The sequence below is a fragment of the Manis pentadactyla genome, chromosome 1, assembly GCF_030020395.1.
Source record: "Manis pentadactyla isolate mManPen7 chromosome 1, mManPen7.hap1, whole genome shotgun sequence".
NCBI lineage: Eukaryota > Metazoa > Chordata > Mammalia > Pholidota > Manidae > Manis > Manis pentadactyla.
Window position 1 is genome coordinate 46196474 of NC_080019.1, and position 22978 is coordinate 46219451.

The window sequence follows — 22978 nt, forward strand, 5'->3', positions numbered from 1 at the left end:
CCTGTTACTGTGCAGGAGCCCTGTTGATGCTGCGGTCAGGCACGGTGAGGAGGGAAGGCATTCCACAGATCTGTGATTAGGTCTCATTCTTTTTTGTGAGCCTGTGCATCTGGGTTGTGACCTTCACAAGTGCTTCTTTGCTTTTTCCGCCTCTGCAGGGGAACACAGGAAGGCTCTGAGTTTGCTGATGTTGGATATTTTTTCCCCCAGGTCTGTTAAGTTCTAGTAAAATAGTGTCCCCTTCAGTCCAGGCCTTTGTTAAGAAGAAATGAGCATTCTTTGCATGTTTCCCGAAATGGTTAATTTACCTTTCTCTCCACCAGAAGCATGAAGGGTTTTTCTCTGACTCTCACCCTGAGAATCTGGTGGGGCTCTGGAAGGTGAATTCCTGGGAGTTGAGGCTCCACTGAGGCTGGGCTTCCAGGAATTTTTCTCTCTCAAGCTCAGGCTCTAGCAATTAGTCATTACCCTTTAAGTTTTTATACCAGTTGCTTGCTTCAGTGGTGGTTTCTGCTCCTTTTAAGCTGTGATTCTCTGTATTTGCCTTTCTCTTCAGTTTTTGGGGCAGCGGTTTACCCTGTGACTTCAATTCTCTGATATGTCTGAGAAGAGATGTTGATTTTCAGTTCAACTTTTTTCTTGTTGTGAAAAACTCCATCAATGGATATCATGCCTATAAATAAATACTTTTTTCTGTAAAAGCCATGATACCATAGACACCTTAGAATTTTATTGCTGTTGTAAATGGCATCTTTTTCCAATTATGTTATTTAATTTGTTGTTGTAAGCATGTAGGAATACTATTGATTTTTGTCTATTCATCTTCTGTCTGATACTCTGGCTGTTTTGACCATGCTTGCTTGTTGTTTTCCAGACTTCTTCAGTTGAACCTTAGATAATTTATTCAGTCCCACTCCTCTCTTAATATGTTCTCTTAAACATTTAAGGTAGGTGTTGATCATATTGATAGGTGTTGATAGTGTGATATATTTTCCCCTTGCATATTTTTGCTTTTGACATAACTGGCAGTTTAGAGTTCTCAGAATTCCTTAGTACAGCATGATATATATGCTTTGTATCACTTAATGGAAGAAGGTAAACAAAACATCTCTGGTTCTTAGGGTTCTTGTACAAATATCTAGAGATAATATTACATATGAACTAAACTATGTGAAGTGGACCCAGAACAGTTTAACACTATGGGCCACTACCCATGGACATTCTTACCTATGCAGGGCATCATTTCTGTTGTTTACATAGCAAGATGGTGGTGTCAGGCTGTGAACAACTTCTCCTGCCAATCTGTCAGTGTGGAGAGAACAAATAAGCATCTTAGGATCAGTGATAAATTCAGTTGTAAACAATAGGAATTTTGTTTATTGTTGCCTAAATAGTTCATCAAATGAGATAGTAAGTATCAAAATTAGACTGAGAAAAATGATTTGTTCTTCATTGTCCATTTTCATTTTGGGGGAAGAAACTTACTATTTTGTAGTAGATTTTAAAACATATTGGTTGTACTCTGATGTGATGAGGAAGAAAGAGATGGTCTGCATATTGGATTTATTCTTTTGAATCTCTTTCTAAAAATAACCAAGATTAATTTGTCATAGCTTTGATAAAACATGAGGATTATATGTCTCCTTTTTCCCCAACATTTTGATTGTTGTTTAACCTTGAGTAACAATCACCAGTATATATTAATTTGATGGTTTTATGTCAACCCGTGCCAACTAGGCTTTGTAATGTATGCTGAATTTCCTTTCGTAAATGCTGAGGGTTTTGACAAATTACTGTTTTGATGATCAAAATGTAGTTTTGACTGGAGGACTTTTTCAGAGTTAAATGAGCTTAAATTGAATGTCATGCAGAATTTAAATCCAGGATAAATTTTACTGTTGATTTTCTTCACTTCTTTGATTAGTTTTTCTGTCAATGGAAAAAGCATAGATAATGGTTGATTTCGGTTTTGTATTTATAGAGACTTGAACTAAGTCTTTTCTACCTTTTCTTTTAGGTTGTTGATTATATCCTGCCACCCTTAGTCTCCTTGGTTCAAAGCCAAAATGGTAAGTGTGACCTCATCAGTGAGAATCCCTGCAGTCACACATTCTGTTTTCATTCTATCTCTGTGTAGTCACATTCTTGGCATTTTGTTTTCTTTCAAGTGGAGTGGAGACTCTTCAGCTTGCGGTTGCTCTCAGAAACCGCATCTCTCCTGGTGAACCAGGAGGTCGAGGATGGCAAGGAGGTGAAGGCTGATACTCACAGCAATCTTCTGGCTCTCATCAGAGATGTCTTACTTCCCCAGTAAGTCCCATGTGTTGCACTCGCACAGCGAAGTGTAGGATGGCCAGGATGTTTCTGTCAAACTAGGTCCAATGATAGAGTCAGGGTCATGGTGTCCTATTTTTGTACTCACTGTACAAGAGGTCTAGAGACAGAGGCAATAACTTCTACAGTGCATAGGGACCCAAATGAATCTCAGTTCTCTTTGTAAATATCTATTTAGAACTTTATCTGTTTTCTTCAATGCCCAAGACTCTGAGATTATGAAGATGTAAAGGTATGGCTGGAGAGAGAAGGTTTATTATTCAAGGTCGAAATTACAAGAGTACTGGGATATGAAATTGGGACTTTTCCTGGCCTTACTTTGAAATAATAGAAATGGACAGAAATTTTCCTTCCCACTGAACTCTTGGAATGGAAATTGTTTTGTTACAAACAGGATATTTCTTGGGAAGATTGGTGGCAGAACAAGTAATGAGTATTAATGAACAGAAATGGGTTATCTTTTTCCTTTTGCTTCACTGCTCACACAGCAAATGTGTAGTAGGGCTACCGAGAGCACCCAGTGCAACTGTGTGAAACTCTAAAATGACGCCGTATAATTCAGGCAACACTGTGACTTTTATCGAAAAAAAGTAAATAAAGTTAAAAAGTGTATGCCTTGTGTCACCATTAAAGACATTTTTATGAATTAAACAAATCACGTTGGATTGTGTGCCACGCGCTGATGCGCTTTCCTGACCGTGGCTTCCATCAGGGCCTGGGCTGCAGTCTGGGTCAGCTCAGCAGGTGTTCAGGAACGGCAGTTTTACCAAGTGCTCCCTTCTCTCTGTTCAACTAATGAAAATATCCTGTTCTCATTAAAAAAAAAATTAATTTCCACGCTCTAGAAACGAGACCTAATTATATTCCAAAGGAGTCGACTTCTCCTAGTTGGTTCAGGAAGGCGCAGTTTACGAAGCGCATAGCCCGTGTGTGACCTTGCTGTCAGCCCGGGGAGCCTGTCTTGACTGATTGGAGTTTGCTCTGTAATGGCGTGGTTGGTAGGGCCAGTTTCTTGTCTCTTTTTCCTTCTCTGCTTCTGCAGTTGGTTTCAAGGAGACTCCTGATAATGAATATATACAGTAAGAATACTTTTGACACTTGAGGTAAGGAAATTGTTATCTATAGGAGAAAGTTATAAAATGTTGTCATGTGGAGCTTTATCAGTGATAAACTGTTAATAAATATATTTTTGATTGCATTTCTTACACACGAGTATGTATGTGTAGTTTGTATAATATGTAGGTATGCAGGTAAATATAATAGTTTTTGTGAAAAATGTGATTTTTGAAAGATGTGCTTTGGGTATTTGCTAGTAGGGAAGCATTTTCAAGAGTCTGAAATGTCTCCTCACAATAGAGACAGGTTTTTCCCACAATAGGACGTCACAGTTTAGTAATAGCTTGGTAACATCATACAACTTGAAATAGATTTTTCCTACCCACTTTTGGAATGGTTAATAAAATAGTTAATTCATAATTCAATGCTACTGTTTTATTTTTTGAGCTACAGTAAATAATATGTATTTCCTTTAATATATATCTTTACTTCTTCCAGAGATGAGAAATTAAAGAGGAAAATAAAAATGTAAATCACATGGCATGGCAGTTCAAGAACAAAAATAAAGTTGATGAGATCAGGTTTTTATTAAGCAACTTGAAATGCACTTTAGATAATATGTAACTTATTGGGATGCAGTGTGGAATGTTTTTAAAGGTTGTGGACCAATTCTGATATGAAATGCAGGTCTTGGCTCTGCATTTCCTTCTTTAAGCCTCAGTTTCCTCATCCATAGAATGGGGATAATAGTTCCTAACAACAAAGATAATTGTGAGGATTAAATGGGATACTTCCTGTAAAACACTTAGTACAGTGTGTGGGACATAGTACCCTTTTCATAACTGTTTAGCAATACTACTACTGTGATTAGATGCATTATTATAATCTCTCCTATTAACCTTTAAAATGAAGATTGTAATAGTACAATAATAGTAATAGTATATAATTCATAGAAGTGAAGTGGCCATTAAAATAAATAGTGCTGACTATGCCTACCTGGCATATACAATGAGGACTCAATAAATATTATGTGAATATTAAAAAAAATTTAAAATATAAGTAATGCATTCAGTTAACTTTGACTCTGGAAAACTAGAAGCCTTGGCAAGGAGTTTGATCTTTAAAGATAATTCTTGGTAATTGTAAGTTTAGAAATGCTAATAATGGAAAATTAATATTCTCCATTGAGTAGGCAGATATAATAGCTTAAGAATTGTGACATTTCTTGAGTTTATAGGAATGATATGGCATCTGCTTCAGTTTGGTGAATACATATTAATGTTGATACCTTTGTATCAAGATTATTTTATTTGCACAAAAAAATAACTCTTAACTCAAAATAACTTGGAAAATAGTTATTTGCTCATGTAAGTGAGAAGTCGAAGATTTGTGCTGGATCAAACACAGCTGCATTCAGAGGCTTGGGTTATGTTTCCAGTACTATGTGTATATTTCTTTCTCACCATTTCTTCTTTAATACCTGCCTATATCTATGTCTCTTTGTTCTCAGAGAGGCTTCTTCTACATGGTGATTAAATGGCTTCTAGACAGTGATCTTAGAGAAAGAATTAGATGTCTTTTATTTTTTTATTTTTTATTAGGGTATTATTGATATACACTCTTTTGAAGGTTTAACATGAAAAAACAATGTGGTTACTACATTCACCCATATTATTGAGTCCCCCCCATAACCCACTGCATTCAGTGTCCATCAGTGCTGTAAGATGCCATAGAGTCACTGCTTGCCTTCTCTGTGCTACACTGTCTTCCCCGTGATCCGCCACCACATGAAGTGTACTAATCATAATACCCTTCAATCCCCTTCTCCCTCCCTCCCAACCAACATTCCCCCACTGCTCACCTTTGGTAACCACTAGTCCCTTCTTGGAGTCTGAATCTGCTGCTGTTTTGTTCCTTCAGTTTTGCTTCGTTGTTATACTCCACAAATGAGGGAAATCATTTGGTACTTGTCTTTCTCCACCTGTCTTATTTCACTGAGCATAATATCATTCAGCTCCATTCATGTTGTTGCAAATGGTAGGATTTGTTTCTTTCTTATGGCTGAATAATATTCCATTGTGTATATGTACCACATCTTCTTTATCCATTCATCTACTGATGGACACTTAGGTTGTTTCCATATCTTGGCTATTGGAAATAGTGCTGCAGTAAATATAGGGGTGCATATGTCTTTTTGAATCTGAGAAATTATGTTCTTTGTGTAAATTCCTAGGAGTGGAATTCCTGGGTCAAATGATATTTCTATTTTTTTTGGAGGAACCTCCATATTGCTTTCCACAATGGTTGAACTAGCTTACATTCCCACAAGCAGTGTAAGAGGGTTCCCCTTTCTCCACATCCTTGCCAGCATTTGTTGTTCTTAGTCTTGTTGATACTGGCTTTCTTAACTGGCATGAGGTGATATATCATAGTGGTTTCTATATGCATTGCCCTGATAATTAGCAATGTGGAGCATCTTTTCATGTGCCTGTAGGCCATCTGAATTTCTTCTTTGGAGAAGTGTCTGTTCATATCCTCCACCCATTTCTTAATCGGTTTATTTGATCCTTTGGTATTGAGGTATGTGAGTTCCTAATATATTTTGGATGTCAACCCTTTATCGGATACATCATTTATGAATGTATTCTCCCATACTGTAGGATGCCTTTTTGTTCTATTGATGGTATCCTTTGCTGTACAGAACTTTTAGTTTGATGTAGTCCCATGTGTTCATTTTTCCTTTTGTTTCCCTTACTTGAGGAGATGCATTAGGAAAACAGTTGCTCATGTTTCTATTCAGGAGGTTTTTGCCTATGTTTTCTTTAAGAGTTTTATGGTTTCATGACTTACATTCACGCCTTTGATCCATTTCGAGTTTACACTTGTGTATGGGGATAGACAATAATCCAGTTTCATTCTCTTGCATGTAGCTGTCCAGTTTTGCCGGCACCAGTTGTTGAAGAGGCTGTCATTTCCCCATTGTATGTCCATGGCTCCTTTATTGTGTATTAATTGACCATATATGCTTGGGTTTATATATGGGCTCTCTATTCTGTTCCATTGTTCTATGTGTCTGTTCTTGTGCAAGTACCAAATTGTCTTGATTACTGTGGCTTTGTAGTAGAGCTTGAAGTCAGGGAGGGTAATTCCCCCCACTTTATTCTTCCTTCTCAGGATTGCTTTGGCTATTCGAGGTCTTTTGTGGTTCCATATGAATTTTAGAACTATTTGCTCTAGTTCGTTGAAGAATGCTGTTGGTATTTTGATAGGGATGCATTGAATATGTAGATTGCTTTAGGCAGGATGGCCATTTTGACAATATTAATTCTTCCTATCCATTAGCATGGGATGTGTTTCCATTTATTGGTATCTTCTTTAATTTCTCTCATGAATGTCTTGTAGTTTTGAGTGTATAGGTCTTTCACTTCCTTGGTCAGGTTTATTCCCAGGTATTTTATTCTTTTTGATGCAATTATGAATGAATTGTTTTCCTGCTTTCTCTTTCTGCTAGTTCATCATTAGTGTAAAAGAATGCAACAGATTTCTGTGTATTAATTTTGTATCCTGCAACTTCGCTGAATTCAGATATTTGATCTAGTAGTTTTGGAGTGGATTTTTTAAGGGTTTTTATGTACAGTATCATGTCATCTGCAAACAGGGACAGTTTGACTTCTTCCTTGCTAATCTTGATGCCTTTTATTTCTTTGTGTTGTCTGATTACTGTGGCTAGGACCTCCAGTACTATGTTGAATAAAAGTGGGGAGAGTGGGCATCGTTGTCTTGTTCCCAATCTTAAAGGAATTGCTTTCAGCTTCTCACTGTTAAGTATAATGTTGGCTGTGGGTTTGTCATATATGGCCTTTATAATGTTAAGGTACTTGCCCTCTATACCCATTTTGTTGAAAGTTTTCATCATGAATGGATGTTGAATTTTGTCAGATGCTTATTCAGCATCTATGGAGATGATCATGTGATTTTTGTCTTTTTCATGATGTGGTGGATGATGTTGATGGATTTTCGGATGTTTTATTACAATCCTTGCATCCCAGAATAAATTCTATGTGATTACGATAGATGATCTTTTTGATGTATTTTTGAATTCAGTTTGCTAATATTTTTTTGGGTATTTTTGCATATATGTTCATCAGGGATATTGGTCTGTAATTTTCTTTTTTTGGGTGTCTTTGCCTGGTTTTGTTATTAGAGTGATGTCAGCCTCATAGAATGAGTTTGGGAGTATTCCCTCCTCTTCTACTTTTTGGAAAACTTTAAGGAGGATGGGTATTAGATCTTCACTAAATGTTTGGTAAAATTCTGCAGTGAAACCATCTGTTCCAGGAGTTTTGTTCTTAGGTTGTTTTTTGATTACCTATTCAATTTCTTTGCTTGTAATTGGTCTCTTCAGATTTTCTGTTTCTTTCTGGGTCAGCCTTGGAAGGTTGTATTTTTCTAGAAAGATGTCCATTTCTTCTATGTTATCGAGTTTGTTAGGATATAATTTTTCATAGTATTCTCTAATAATTCTTTGTATTTCTGTGTTGTCCGTAGTGATTTTTTTCTTTCTCATTTCTGATTCTGTTTGCTTTTGACTCTTTTTTTTCTTGATAAGTCTGGCTAGGGGTTTATCTATTTTGTTCATTTTCTCAAAAAACCAGCTCTTGCTTTCATTGATTCTTTGTATTGTTTTATTCTTCTCAATTTTGTTTCTGCTCTAATCTTTATTATGTCCCTCCTTCTACTGACTTTGGGCCTCACTTTTTGTTCTTTCTCTTGTTTCATTAATTGTGAGTTTGGACTGTTCATATGGTATTGTTCTTCTTTCCTGAGGTAGGCCTGTATTGCAATGTACTTCCCTCTTATCATGGCCTTCACTGAGTCCCACAGATTTTGCGGTGTTGAATTATTGTTGTCATTTGTCTCCATATATTGCTTGATCTCTGTTTTTATTTGGTCATTGATCCATTGGTTATTTAGGAGCATGTTGTGAAGCCTCCACATGTTTGTGGGATATTTCATTTTCTTTGCATAATTTATTTCTAGTTTCATTCCTTTGTGGTCTGAGAAACTGGTTCATACAATTTCAATTGTTTTGAATTACTGAGGTTCTTTTTGTGTCCTAGTATATGAACTATTCTTGAAAATGTTCCATGTGCGCTTGAGAGAATGTGTGTTCTGTTGCTTTTGGGTGTAGAATTCTGTAGATGTCTGTTAGGTCCATCTGTTCTAATGTGTTGTTTTCAGTGCCTCTGTGTCCTTACTTTATTTTGTCTGGCTGATCAGTCCTTTGGACCGAGTGGAGTGTTGAAGTCTCCTAGAATGAATGCATTGCATTCTATTTCCTCTTTTAATTCTGTTAGTATTTGTTTCACATATGTACGTGCTCCTGTGTTGGAAGCATAGATATTTATAATGGTTATCTCCTCTTGTTAGATTGACCCCTTTATCATTATGTAATGTCCTTCTTTGTCTCTTGTGACTTTCTTTGTTTTGAAGTCTAGTTTGTCTGATACAAATACTGCAACTTCTGCTCTTTTCTCCCTATTAGTTACATGAAATATCTTTTTCCATCCCTTCACTTTTAGTCTTTGTATATCTTTGGCTTTGAAGTGAGTCTCTTGTAGGCAGCATATAGATGGGTCTTGTTTTTTTATCCTTTCAGTGACTCTGTGTCTTTTGTTTGGTGCATTCAAACCTTTTACTTTAGGGTGATTATTGATAGGTATGTATTTATTGCCATTGCAGGCTTTAGATTTGTGGTTACCAAAGGTTCAAGGTTAACTTCCTTACTATCTGAGTCTTACTTAACTCACTTAGTATGCTATTACAAACACAATCTAAAAGTTCTTTTTTTCTCTTCCTTTTTCTTCCCTTTCCATTCTTTATATATTAGGTATCATATTCTGTACTCTTTATGTGTATCCCTTATCTTCCTTTGGGGGTAGTTGATTTAGTTTTGCATTTGCTTAGTAATTATTTGTTCTACTTTCTTTACTGCATTTTTAAAATTCCTAGTGACAGATGTTTAGTGTTAGGAATCTTTCTTTCTATATTTAGGAGTCCCTCCAAAATATACTTCAGAGACAATTCATGGGAGGTAAATTCTGTCAGTTTGTGCTTATCTGGAAATTGTTTAATCCCTCCTTCAAATTTAAATCATAATCTTGCCAGATAGAATGTTCTTGGTTCAAGGTCCTTCTGCTTCATTTCATTAAATACATCATGCCACTCCCATCTGCCCTGTAAGATTCCTGCTGAGAAGTGTGATGATAGCCTGATGGGTTTTCCTTTGTATGTGATCTTATTTCTCTCTGGTTGCTTTGAATACTCTGTCCTTATTCTTGATCTTTTCCATTTTAATTGTTGTATGCCTTGCTGTTGTCTTCGCTCCCTTATGTTGGGAGATCTGTGCATCTCCATGACCTGAGAGACTAAGTCTTTCCCCAGATTGGGGAAGTCTTCAGCAATAATCTCCTCAAAGACACTTTCTATCCCTTTTTCTCTCTCTTCTTCTATAACACCAATATTGTTCTGTTTGGATTGGTCACACAGTTCTCTCAATATTCTTTCATTCTTAGAGATCCTTTTTTGTCTCTGTGCCTCCTCTTCTTTGTATTCCTCTTCTCTAATTTTTATTTAATTTATTGTCTCCTGCAGAGTATCTAATCTGCTTTTAAAACTCTCCATTTTATTCCTTAATGATTGGATCTCTGACCAGAATTCATTCCTGAGTTCTTGAATATTTTTCTGTACCTCCAGGTGCATGTTCATGATTTTTATTTTGAAATCTCTTTCAGCAGATTGATGAGATCAGTTTCATTTGACTCTTTTTCTGGTATTTGTATGGTTTTGGTTTTAACCATGTTGTTTTGACAATTCATATTTGTATGTTGTGTCCTCTCATGCCCAGAAACTCTTACTCTCTGGAGCTGGTCATCTCCTGGAGTGTTGTTGGGGGTCGCAGGGCAGTGGTGTTGTTGCCTAGTGGGAGGAAAGAGCTGCTTCCTGGCTCTTTTTGCTGTCTCCACTACCAGAACCACTGGACAAAACACACACGTGTAACTGTCTATGGTTTGCCATTGTATTTGCTGTAGTTTGGTCTTCCCTCTAGCTGGTCTGATACCGGGACAGGGGCTTCTGTTTTGTGAGTCAGGGGCGGGCTGGCTGGGAGAAAGATGCAGCAGGCTGCCTGTCACAGTCGGGGGCCTTGGAGCTGTGTATCCAGCTAGACAGCTGGAGCAACTGAAGATCCCCAAAGTTCCCTAACTGCTGGGCAGAGTTTGCCCATGCCTTTCCTTACTACTGAGCAGTAAGCTCCATGCAGTGCTTTCCTCTTTAGCAGCCCTCTCACTATTCAGAAGTCTCTCAGATTGACCACCTTTCTTTTGTCCCAGAGCAGTTGGATATGGATCCCTGTTTTCCACAAGTGGCTGGAATCTCAGTCTCTCCAGGTATTCTGCCTGTCTTAGCTTTCCAACACCACTAATCATCAAAGCATCATGCAATGTAGGTTTGTGCTCCTAGGGCACATCTCCAGAGCTAGGTGTTCAGCAGTTCCAGGCCTCCACCCACTCCCTTATCTGTTTCTCTTCCTCCCGCTGGTGAGCCTGGGTTGGGGAAGAGCTTGGGTCCTGCTGGGTCATGGATTTGGTATGTTACCCTTCTGTGAGGTCTGTTCTTTTCTCCAAGTGTATGCAGTCTGGTGCATCCTTCTTTCCTGTTGCTTTTTCAGGATTAGTTGTATTAGTTATATTTTTGTATTATATGTGGTTTTCATAGGAGGCCTCTCTCTCACGTCTCACACTGCAATCTTTAATTCCTCTTCCAATTTTCCTCTCATAATGACATCTGTTGTCAATTGGGGGCATGACAAAAAGTCAGGACAATCTTTTCTTAAAATCATTAACCATGTCTGTAAAGACCCCTTTTCCAAAGAAGGTCATATTCCCAGGATCTGGGGTTTTGGACTTGGTGTACTTTTTTGGGGGCCATTCTACAACCCTGTTCACAGTTGGGGGATGGAAGTCCCTGTCTCTTTGTTTCCCCACATTCGTTTAGATGCCCACATTTCTTTTCATTGAGCTCCTCTGTCTTCAAGTCAGCAACCATTTGGTAAATCCCCCTCATGCTTGCAGTCTCTCTGAATTCCTCTTCTGCTGCTAGCATGAGAAGACTCTCTGCTTGTGACATTGACCATTGTTGTTTGGGTCATGTGATCAGAATATACTTGTACTCAAGTCTTGCCCGTGTGTACCCTGTCTACTCCCCTTCTCCCCTTCCTTCTGTCACTTTCTCCTCCTCTCTTCAAGATGGTTGGAATGTTAGACACTGACTTACCTATATGATTAATGAGAAAAGGTTTTTTTCTGGAAAGATAGTGACATACTTACAGGAAATTACTATGATTTTTTTTTTTTAGTAGAGAGGCAAGATTAATTTTAAAGGTTCATGCAAAAGAGAAGAGGCAATATTTAATGGAACTTACTGTCAGAGCAATCTTGTCTGTTAAAATCAGCACCTCTTTGAAATTTAATATCAAAGTCATTATCAATGAAATCTTAGTACTGAAAGTAGTCTTCTGCTGACTATTATTTTCTGAGACTTGTTATAACAGTTGAGGGAAATTCTCTTCCAGTATTTAATTGCGAAGGAGACTAGATCCCTCACTCAAGAAGTCTACCCTTGCTCTTCTGGAGGAAGAAGATATTTACTATTCATAGAAATGTAAATAACATAGTTTGTGCTGCACTGTGTGATTCTTCACACAGGGTTTAAAGCCCTTCCTTTCTTACTCCCTCCGTCCCTCCTTTCTTTTTTGATCACATCATTCAATAAATACTTATTGAGTGACTATCACTTGCCAGGCACTGGGAATACTGTGTTGAGCAAGATGGATTCTCTGCCCCTCAGTGCACTTACATTCCAGTGGGTGAGACAAGTGGTAAACTAATACGTATGTAAGATAATTGTAGGTAATTGTGACTGCTGTGAAGAAAAATAAAACCATGTAAGGAGGAAGGAAATGATAGTGAATGGGAAAAGGGCTGTTTATTGGATAAGATGGGTGGTCAGGGAGGCTTTTGTGATGTAGCAAGTCATGGGGAGAAAACGAGTACTACCTTTCTTTTTTAAGGTTTTCTTGTGACATGTACAGTCGTCAGGGCCACAGTGATTTCATGAATTATTAAGGCTTTGTTTTTTAGAATCTGAGAAAGGACTATATTCTTTTTTTTTTACTGATTTTATACTTTTCAAAATACATTTTGTTTTAAAAACATTTTTATAATGAGGTACATTATCCAGATGTCATCTTAAAAATTTGTTCTTCCTTTTTCCAAGTGAAATTGAAACTTCTAATATTTTCTAACTCTTTGTATTTGAAGTTTACGTGTTTTTTTTTTAAATAATTATTTTTTATTGAAGGGTAGTTCACGCACAGTATTACATTACATTAGTTTCAAGTGTACAACACAGTGATAAAACATTTATATACATAATTCTAGGTTCCAGCTGTCACCCTACCAAGCTGTTACAATATCTTGACTATATTCCTTATGCTATACATTACATCCCGGTTACTTATTTATTTTACCATTGGAAGTCTGTCCTTTTTTTTTTTTTTTTTTTTGTGAGGGCATCTCTCATATTTATTGATCAAATGGTTATTAACGACAATAAAATTCTGCATAGGGGAGTCAATGCTCAATGCACAATCATTAATCCACCCCAAGCCTAATTTTCGTCAGTCTCCAATCTTCTGAGGCATCACAAACAAGTTCTTACATGGAGAACAAATTCTTACATAATGAATAAGTTACATAGTGAACAGTACAAGGGCAGTCATCACAGAAACTTTCGGTTTTGCTCATGCATTATGAACTATAAACAGTTAGTTCAAATATGAATACTCATTTGATTTTTATCCTTGATTTATATGTGACTACCACATTTCTCTCTTTATTATTATTATTTTTAATAAAATGCTGAAGTGGTAGGTAGATACAAGATCAAGGTAGAAAACATAGTTTAGTGTTGTAAGAGAGCAAATGTAGATGATCAGGTGTGTGCCTGTAGACTATGTGTTAATCCAAGCTAGACAAGGGCAATAAAACATCCACGTATGCAAAAGATTTCTCTCAGAACAGGGGGGGTGAGGTTCTAAGCCTCACCTCTGTTGATCTCCAATTTCTCACCTGATGACCCCCCTGTGACTGTGCCTGTCTTAGGTTGTTCCTCCCTTGAGGAATCTTACCCGTCTCTGGCTAACCAGTCATCTTCCAGGGCCATACAGGGAAATGTAAAGTTGGTAAGTGAGAGAGAAGCCTTATTGTTTGAAATGGTTAGCTTTTTATTTCTTTGCATATTTATGCCCTGTAGCTTCTATGCCCAGCATTTGTCTTGAGGTATCTTTACCACTTGGAAGAATTATGATACTCGGTAAATTTGATATGAGGCACGAATTCTATTTAAGGGTTGTAATTAGGAAGGAAGAAGAAAAGCTATAGAAGTAGCAGGCGGAAGAAAACATGGGAAGATTGATTATTTCTTTGACATATCTTCTTGTAGAGTAACTTCAGCATGTATAGGTTTTTAGCTACTACTTAAATTGAGCACACACATTAACATAATAGGAGTATAGTTACATAACCAAAGCATATCTGTAATTACCAGCCATCTCCAGTGAAACCAAGAAAACCAGTTAGGCACCTTAGGCATTTGTGAAAACTTATCTATGATATGGTGGATATTGCCCAACTGAACTTGAACAGTCTGAGAGAAATCAGACAAATTAAAACAACCCATTCCTGGGAAATGTTCACATCCCTTATGTTCTTTTAACAGTAAATAGTCTGTAGTTGTAAGATTTTGGAGCGCTACAACTTGCACTTCTCCTAATTCTTGGTTGAGTTCCAACAGTGTAGATCCAGTCAAATTTGTTGGTTTACTGTATGCACAGGCCAGCTTAGATATCTCCTTCATTCCCATGGCAAGTCCAGGAGCTAGTGGGATGAGTGCATCTACAGCTGTAGCAGTGCGTGGATCTTTGTTGGGGTTTTTTGATGAGCATCTTCTGGCATGAGTCTTCCAGAGAGTGCTGATGTTGGAAGTTCTCTTTCATATCATATCTTAGTTCATTTTCGGGGTAGCCCAATTAGGCTTTGATCTTCTGTATAAACAGAAACAGATCCTTTGCCTACACTTTTATATGCCCTTTATACCCTTGTGTAGAACTCATTGGAGGTTACCACACAGGAACTGTCCTTTTTGTTTTGTTTTGTTTTGTTTTTGGTACCATTAATCTACACTTACATGATGAATATTATGTTTACTAGGCTCTCCCCTATACCAGGTCTCCCCTATAAACCCCTTTACAGTCACTGTCCATCAGCATAGGAAAATGTTGTAGAATCACTACTTGCCTTCTCTGTGTTGTACAGCCCTCCCTTTTCTCCTACCCCCCATGCATTCTAATCTTAATACTCCCCTACTTCTCCCCCCCTTATCCCTCCCTACCCACCCATCCTCCCCAGTCCCTTTCCCTTTGGTACCTGTTAGTCCATTCTTGAGTTCTGTCATTCTGCTGCTGTTTTGTTCCTTCAGTTTTTCCTTTGTTCTTATATTCCACAGATAAGTGAAATCATTTTGTATTTCTCTTTCTCCACTTGGCTTGTTTCACTGAGCATAATACCCTCCAGCTCCATCCATGTTGCTGCAAATGGTTGGATTTGCCCTTTTCTTATGGCTGAGTAGTATTCCATTGTGTATATGTACCACATCTTCTTTATCCATTCATCTATCGATGGACATTTGGGTTGCTTCTAATTCTTGGCTATTGTAAATAGTGCTGCGATAAACATAGGGGTGCATTGGTCTTTCTCAAACTTGATTGCTGCATTCTTAGGGTAAATTCCTAGGAGTACAATTCCTGGGTCAAATGGTAAGTCTGTTTTGAGCATTTTGATGTACCTCCATACTGCTATCCACAATGGTTGAACTAATTTACATTCCCACCAGCAGTGTAGGAGGGTTCCCCTTTCTCCACATCCTCACCAACATTTGTTGTTGTTTGTCTTTTGGATGGCAGCCATCCTTACTGGTGTGAGGTGATACCTCATTGTAGTTTTAATTTGCATTTCTCTGATAATTAGCGATGTGGAGCATCTTTTCATGTGTCTGTCGGCCATCTGTATTTCTTTTTTGTCTGTTCAGTTCCTCTGCCCATTTTTTAATTGGGTTATTTGTTTTTTGTTTGTTGAGGCATGGAAGCTCTTTATATATTCTGGACGTCAACCTTTATCGGATGTGTCATTTTCAAATCTATTCTCCCATACTGTAGGGTTCCTTTTTGTTCTATTGATGGTGTCTTCTGCTGTACAGAAGCTTTTCAGCTTAATGTAGTCCCACTTGTTCATTTTTACTGTTGTTTTCCTTGCCCAGGGAGATATGGTCAAGAAGAGGTCACTCATGTTTATGTCTAAGAGATTTTTTCCCTATGTTTTCTTCCAAGAGTTTAATGGTTTCATGACTTACATTCAGGTCTTTGATCCATTTTGAGTTTACTTTTGTATATGGGGTTAGACAATGGTCCAGTTTCATTCTCCTACATGTAGCTGTCCAGTTTTGCCAGCACCATCTGTTGAAGAGACTGTCATTTCGCCATTGTATGTCCATGGCTCCTTTATCAAATATTAACTGACCATATATGTCTGGGTTAATGTCTGGATTCTCTAGTCTGTTCCATTGGTCTGTGGCTCTGCTCTTGTGCCAGTACCAAATTGTCTTGATTACTATGGCTTTATAGTAGAGCTTGAAGTTGGGGAGTGAGATCCCCCCTACTTTATTCTTCTTTCTCAGGATTGCTGTGGCTATTCGGGGTCTTTGGTGTTACCATATGAATTTTTGAATTATTTGTTCCAGTTCATTGAAGAATGTTGTTGGTAGTTTCATAGGGATTGCATGAAATCTGTATATTGCTTTGGGCAGGATGGCCATTTTGACGATATTAATTCTTCCTAGCCACGAGCATGGGCTGAGTTTCCATCTGTTAGTGTCCCCTTTAATTTCTCTTAAGAGTGACTTGTAGTTTTCAGAGTATAAGTCTTTCACTTCTTTGGTTCGGTTTATTCCTAGGTGTTTTATTTTTTTTTGATGCAATTGTGAATGGTGTTGTTTTCCTGATTTCTCTTTCTGTTGGTTTACTGTTAGTATATAGGAAAGCCACGGCTTTCTGTGTGTTAATTTTGTATCCTGCAACTTTGCTGTATTCCGATATCAGTTCTAGTAGTTTTGGGGTGGAGTCTTTAGGGTTTCTTATGTACAGTATCATGTCATCTGCAAATAGTGACCAATCTTTACCAATCTGGATTCCTTGTATTTCTTTGTTTTTTCTGATTGCTGTGGCTAGGACCTCCAGTACTATGTTAAATAACTGTGGAGAGAGTAGGCATCCCTGTCTAGTTCCCGATCTCAGAGGAAATGCTTTCAGCTTCTCGCTGTTCAATATAATGTTGGCTGTGGGTTTATTATAGATGGCCTTTATTATGTTGAGGTACTTGCCCTCTATTCCCATTTTGCTGAGAGTTTTTATCATAAATGGAATTTGAACTTTGTCAAATGCTTTTTCAGCATCTATTGAGATGATCATGTGGTTTTTGTCTTTCTTTTTGTTGATGTGGTGGATGATGTTGATAAACTTTCGAATGTTGTACCATCCTTACATCCCTGGGATGAATCCCACTTGGTCATGGTGTATGATCCTTTTGATGTATTTTTGAATTCGGTTTGCTAATATTTTGTTGAGTATTTTTGCATCTATGTTCATCACGGATATTGGTCTGTTGTTTTCTTTTTTGGTGGGGTCTTTGCCTGGTTTTGGTATTAGGGTGATGTTAGCTTCATAGAATGAGTTTGGGAGTATCCCCTCCTCCTCTATTTTTTGGAAAACTTTAAGGAGAATGGGTATTATGTCTTCCCTGTATGTCTGATAAAATTCCGAGGTAAATCCATCTGGCCCAGGGGTTTTGTTCTTTGGTAGTTTTTTGATTACCGCTTCAATTTCGTTGCTGGTAATTGGTCTGTTTAGATTTTCTGTTTCTTTCTGGGTCAATCTTGGAAGGTTGTATTTTTCTAGGAAGTTGTCCATTTCTCCTAGGTTTCCCAGCTTGTTAGCATATAGGTTTTCATAGTATTCTTTAATAATTCTTTGTATTTCTGTGGGGTCCGTCGTGATTTTTCCTTTCTCGTTTCTGATACTGTTGATTTGTGTTGACTCTCTTTTCTTCTTAATAAGCCTGGCTAGGGGCTTATCTATTTTGTTTGTTTTCTGGAAGATCCAGCTCTTGGTTTCATTGATTTTTGCTATTGTTTTATTCTTCTCAATTTTATGTATTTCTTCTATGATCTTTATTATGTCCCTCCTTCTGCTGACCTTAGGCCTCATTTGTTCTTCTTTTTCCTATTTCAATAATTGTGACATTAGACCATTCATTTGGGATTGCTCTTCCTTTTTTAAATATGCTTGGATTGCTATATACTTTCCTCTTAAGACTGCTTTTGCTGTGTCCCACAGAAGTTGGGGCTTAGTGTTGTTGTTGTCATTTGTTTCCATATATTGCTGGATCTCCATTTTGATTTGGTCATTGATCCATTGATTATTTGGGAGCGTGTTGTTAAGCGTCCATATGTTTGTGAGCCTGTTTGCTTTCTTTGTACAGTTTATTTCTTGTTTTATGCCTTCGTCGTCTGAAAAGTTGGTTGGTAGGATTTCAACCTTTTGGAATTTTCTGAGGCTCTTTTTGTGGCCTAGTATGTAGTCTATTCTGGAGAATGTTCCAAGTGCACTTGAGAAGAATGTATATCCTGTTGCTTTTGGATGTAGAGTTCTATAGATGTCTATTAGGTCCATCTGCTCTACTGTGTTGTTCAGTGCTTCCATGTCCTTACTTATTTTCTGCCCGGTGGATCTATCCTTTGGGGTGAGTGGTGTGTTGAAGTCTCCTAGAATGAATGCATTACAGTCTATATCCCCCTTTAGTTCTGTTAGTATTTGTTTCACATATGCTGATGCTCCTGTGTTGGGTGCGTATATATTTAGAATGGTTATATCCTCCTGTTTGACTGAGCCCTTTATCATTATGTAGTGTCCTTCTTTATCTCTTGTTACTTTCTTTGTTTTGAAGTCTATTTTGTCTGATATTAGTACTGCAACCCCTGCTTTCTTCTCACTGTTGTTTGCTTGAAATATGTTTTTCCATCCCTTGACTTTTAGTTTGTACATGTCTTTGGGTTTGAGGTGAGTTTCTTGTAGGCAGCATTGTAGATGGGTCTTGCTTTTTTATCCATTCTGTTACTCTGTGTCTTTTGATTGGTGCATTCAACCCATTAACATTTAGGGTGACTATTGAAAGATATGTACTTATTGCCATTGCAGGCTTTAAATTTGTGGTTACCAAAGGTTCAAGGTTAGCCTCTTTAGTATCTTACTGCCTGACTTAGCTCGCTTATTGAGCTGTTATATACACTGTCTGGAGATTCTTTTCTTCTCTCCCTTCTTGTTCCTCCTCCTCGATTCTTCATATGTTGGGTGTTTTGTGCTGTGCTCTTTCTAGGAGTGCTCCCATCTAGAGCAGTCCCTGTAAGATGTTCTGTAGAGGTGGTTTGTGGAAAGCAAATTCACTCAGCTTTTGTTTGTCTGGGAATTGTTTAATCCCACCGTCATATTTGAATGATAGTCGTGCTGGATACAGTATCCTTGGTTCAAGGCCCTTCTGTTTCATTGTATTAAATATATCATGCCATTCTCTTCTGGCCTGTAGGGTTTCTGTCGAGAGGTCTGATGTTAGCCTGATGGGTTTTCCTTTATAGGTGACCTTTTTCTCTCTAGCTGCCTTTAAAACTCTTTCCTTGTCCTTGATCTTTGCCATTTTAATTATTATGTGTCTTGGTGTTGTCCTTCTTGGATCCTTTCTGTTGGGGGTTCTGTGTATTTCCGTGGTCTGTTCGATTATTTCCTCCCCCAGTTTGGGGAAGTTTTCAGCAATTATTTCTTCTAAGATACTTTCCATCTCTTTTCCTCTCTCTTCTTCTTCTTCTGGGACCCCTATAATACGGATAGTGTTCCTTTTAGATTGGTCACACAGTTCTCTTAATATTGTTTCATTCCTGGAGATCCTTTTGTCTCTCTCTCTGTCAGCTTCTATGCGTTCCTGTTCTCTGATTTCAATTCCATCAATGGCCTCTTGCATTCTTTCCATTCTGCTTATAAACCCTTCCAGAGTTTGTTTCATTTCTGCGATCTCCTTTCTGGCATCTGTGATCTCTTTCCGGACTTCATCCCATTTTTCTTGCGTATTTCTCTGCATCTCTGTCAGCATGTTTATGATTCTTATTTTGAATTCTTTTTCAGGAAGACTGGTTAGGTCTGTCTCCTTCTCTGGTGTTGTCTCTGTGATCTTTGTCTGCCTGTAGCTTTGCCTTTTCATGGTGATAGGAATAGTTTGCAGAGCTGGAACGAGTGATTGCTGGAAGAACTTCCTTTCTTGTTGGTTTGTGGCCCTCCTCTCCTGGGATAACAGCAACCTCTAGTGGCTTGTGCTGCGCAGGTGCGCGCAGACAGGGTTTCTGCTTCCTGCCCGGTTGCTATGGAGTTAATCTCCACTGTTGCTGTGGGCGTGGCCTGGCTTGGGCAGCTACTCCAAAGTGGTGGAGTCGCTTTGGAGCAGGAGCGGCTGGGAGGCTATTTATCTCCATAAGGGGCCTCCCTGCTCCCTGCAGCCCAGGGGTTAGGGTGCCCAGAGATCCCCAGATTCCCTACCTCTGGATTAAGTGTCCCACCCTGCCCCTTTAAGACTTCCAAAAAGCACCCGCCAAAACAAAAGAATGACCACAAAAAAAAAAAAACGATTTTTAAATTTAAAAAAAAAAATTTTTTTTTAATTAAAAAAAAAAAGGTGGTTCCTCGTTTCTCCGGTGCCAGCCTCAGGCCTCTGCTCACCGGTCTTGCTGCCCTGTTTCCCTAGTATTGGGTCCCTATCCCTTTAAGACTACGAAAAAGCGCTTGCCAAAACAAAACAGAAAAAAAAAAAATGGTTGCGTGCTTTTCTTATGTCCTCTGGCGCCAGGCTTCCGGTGCCCGCTCACTGTTCTTGCTGCCCTGTTTCCCTAGCATCCAGGGCCCCCTGTTCACGTACTGTTTCTGCACTCTGTCCTGGATGGCTGGGGCTGGGTGTTCGGCAGTCCTGGGCTCCGTCTCCCTCCCGCTCTGCCTATTCTTCTCCTGCCGGGAGCTGGGGGGAGGGGCGCTCGGCTCCCACCGGGCCGGGTCTTGTATCTTACCCCCTTTGCGAGGCGCTGGGTTCTCTCAGGTGCGGATGTGGTCTGGATATTGTCCTGTGTCCTCTGGTCTTTATTCTAGGAAGGGTTGTCTTTGTTATATTTTCACAGATATATGTTGTTTTGGGAGGAGATTTCCGCTGCTCTACTCACGCCGCCATCTTCCGCCCTTCCTCAAAAGGACTATATTCTTTACAAATTAGATTGTATTTCCTTCTAGAAATTGGAATTTATAAGTAAATTCCATTAGTGTCAACACACTATGGAGTTGTTTGTCTTTGAAATAATGTCCAGCAAAAGTCAAGAGTTTGACTACCTGATTTCTATGCTGAGCGTTCAAAGGACATCTGGATGGTTCTGTATTTCATCTTTGTGTCCCTGAATCACAAATACTCTGTCAAAATTGGCATGAATGTGGCCATCTTTGAAGGGAATCAGAATAGAAAGGAGTATTAGGATTATTTTTGGCCTTTCCTTAGATAACTTTTTTGCAGATAAAATTTAATTCATGAATATATTTGCACCTGAAAGAGGCATCATAATGTTCTATTTTGTTCCTTTTACTTAACCCTTCTATGTTTTGGGCGTGTTCCTGATCAGCACATTTAGACACAGTTATATCATTCCTACCTCCAACCATACAACCTCAGAAGTCTAAATTGGGATGATCTTGGAGTTGAATAAGTATAAATATTCTTTATCCCTCTGAATCAGAATAATTCTCATGCTCCAGTTCTTTGTGTAATATGTTGATTTTTTGAAGTTTTTTTTTTTTTGCATTTCAGGCCTTAATGAAAATTTGCTCTTGATTTTATTGAAGAAATGCAAAAGAGATTAGGGTTTACTATGTAAAATTATATTTATTTATTTTGAAGTCATACCTATCTTTGCTCCTTTAAAAAGCATGTATGTATCTGTCTTCCAACAGGTCTATTTCTCCATTATCTTATATGTCCATTTAACTACTGATACCCTTAAATGCATCCATGAACAGCAACAGAGTATCACATAGAACTCAGTTCACATAAAATCACAAGAGTAGAAAGTTCTCAACTGTTTGGTTTATACCCACTCAGTTCATAAACTTTTGGAGTTGAATCAAGATATTACCTAGTTCAAATTTGGGAAGAGACTATAGAGAAAATGCCAATAAGAATAGGTTATTATCCCTTTCTTATAGGGGTAATATAAGAAATTCCTTAGCCTCCTCCAAGGTAGATTTCACCACCATGCCTTTGCTGTTGTCAGCCTTCTCTTTATCTAACCCCACACATCTCCTTCCTTTAAGTTCTTTAAGTCTGGAACCCATCTTGTACTCTGTCAGATAGACATGCATAATGCCCTCCCATTACATTTCCTTGCTTAGAAACCTTTAAATCTTTAGACTGTATCAGGCAACATTAACAGTACTTACCCACAATTCTATGTTAATATATGCCTGCTCCCCCATATAGTTTCTCTATGCCTGGTGGGATTTATTTAGTACTTCCTGAAATTTCCTCCTTAGAACCCCTCTCCCGCTTATTCTCAAACATCATACTGTGACTATATCTATCCTGATATAATGTTATTTTATTGATTATCTCGTAATTTAATGATCTACACCTGCATTTATAAATGTACTAAAAATCATTTAAGGAATACCCAGTTACTCAACATGTAGAATTTTTCCAGTAATTCAGTGTTATATATGCTGCTACAAAGACCATTTTATATCCTTTTGTTGAATCTCTAGGGGTGGAATCATTGTGTTAAAAATTACACACATTTTAAGGACATATGATATGTTTTGGTAAAATTTTTTCAAAGATGATTAACAGTTTGCACTACCAGCTTCCATATGAAACTGCCTATTTTGCTCTTGTTAGCCCTGTCATGCATTCCTAGAGATATTAATGAACTTAACCATTTCCTCCACTGCTTCAAGGCATTTATACTCTTCTTAGCAGGATTTCATGTATTTTTTTTTCTTTTTGTGACTGTTCATTGGCTTGCAGTAGCTCTTCATATATTAAGAATATTGGGGATTAAACAAGATAGTAGCATGGGACCCAAGCCCTACCCCCACCCTAGCTCACAAGCGGGAGGAAGAGAAACAGTGGGGAGGGAGGAGAAGCCAAGGACAGCGAAATACCCACCCCTGGAGATCTACTCTGGGAGCATGAACCTACATTACATGGTGCTCTGGAGATTAGAGGGTTGGAAAGCAAAGACAGGCAGAATACTCAAAGAGAATGACATTCCAGCCACTTGTGGAGAA

The 22978-nt window shown here is 38.2% G+C and overlaps 1 protein-coding gene across 12 annotated transcripts in view; it reads left to right on the forward strand.

Moving 5' to 3' along the window:
- The window catches only part of ULK4 (unc-51 like kinase 4), a 724727-nt gene that overhangs the window by 295109 nt on the left and 406640 nt on the right, over positions 1–22978 (forward strand). For all 12 annotated transcript variants that reach the window (XR_008996028.1, XR_008996026.1, XM_057497578.1 and 9 more), the window contains 2 exons: positions 2018–2069; positions 2169–2310. Coding sequence is in view for 10 of the 12 variants with exons in the window: in XM_057497578.1 (XP_057353561.1) it covers positions 2018–2069; positions 2169–2310 (194 nt within the window). In the remaining 2 variants the exon portion in view is untranslated. The remainder of the gene's footprint in view (positions 1–2017; positions 2070–2168; positions 2311–22978) is intronic.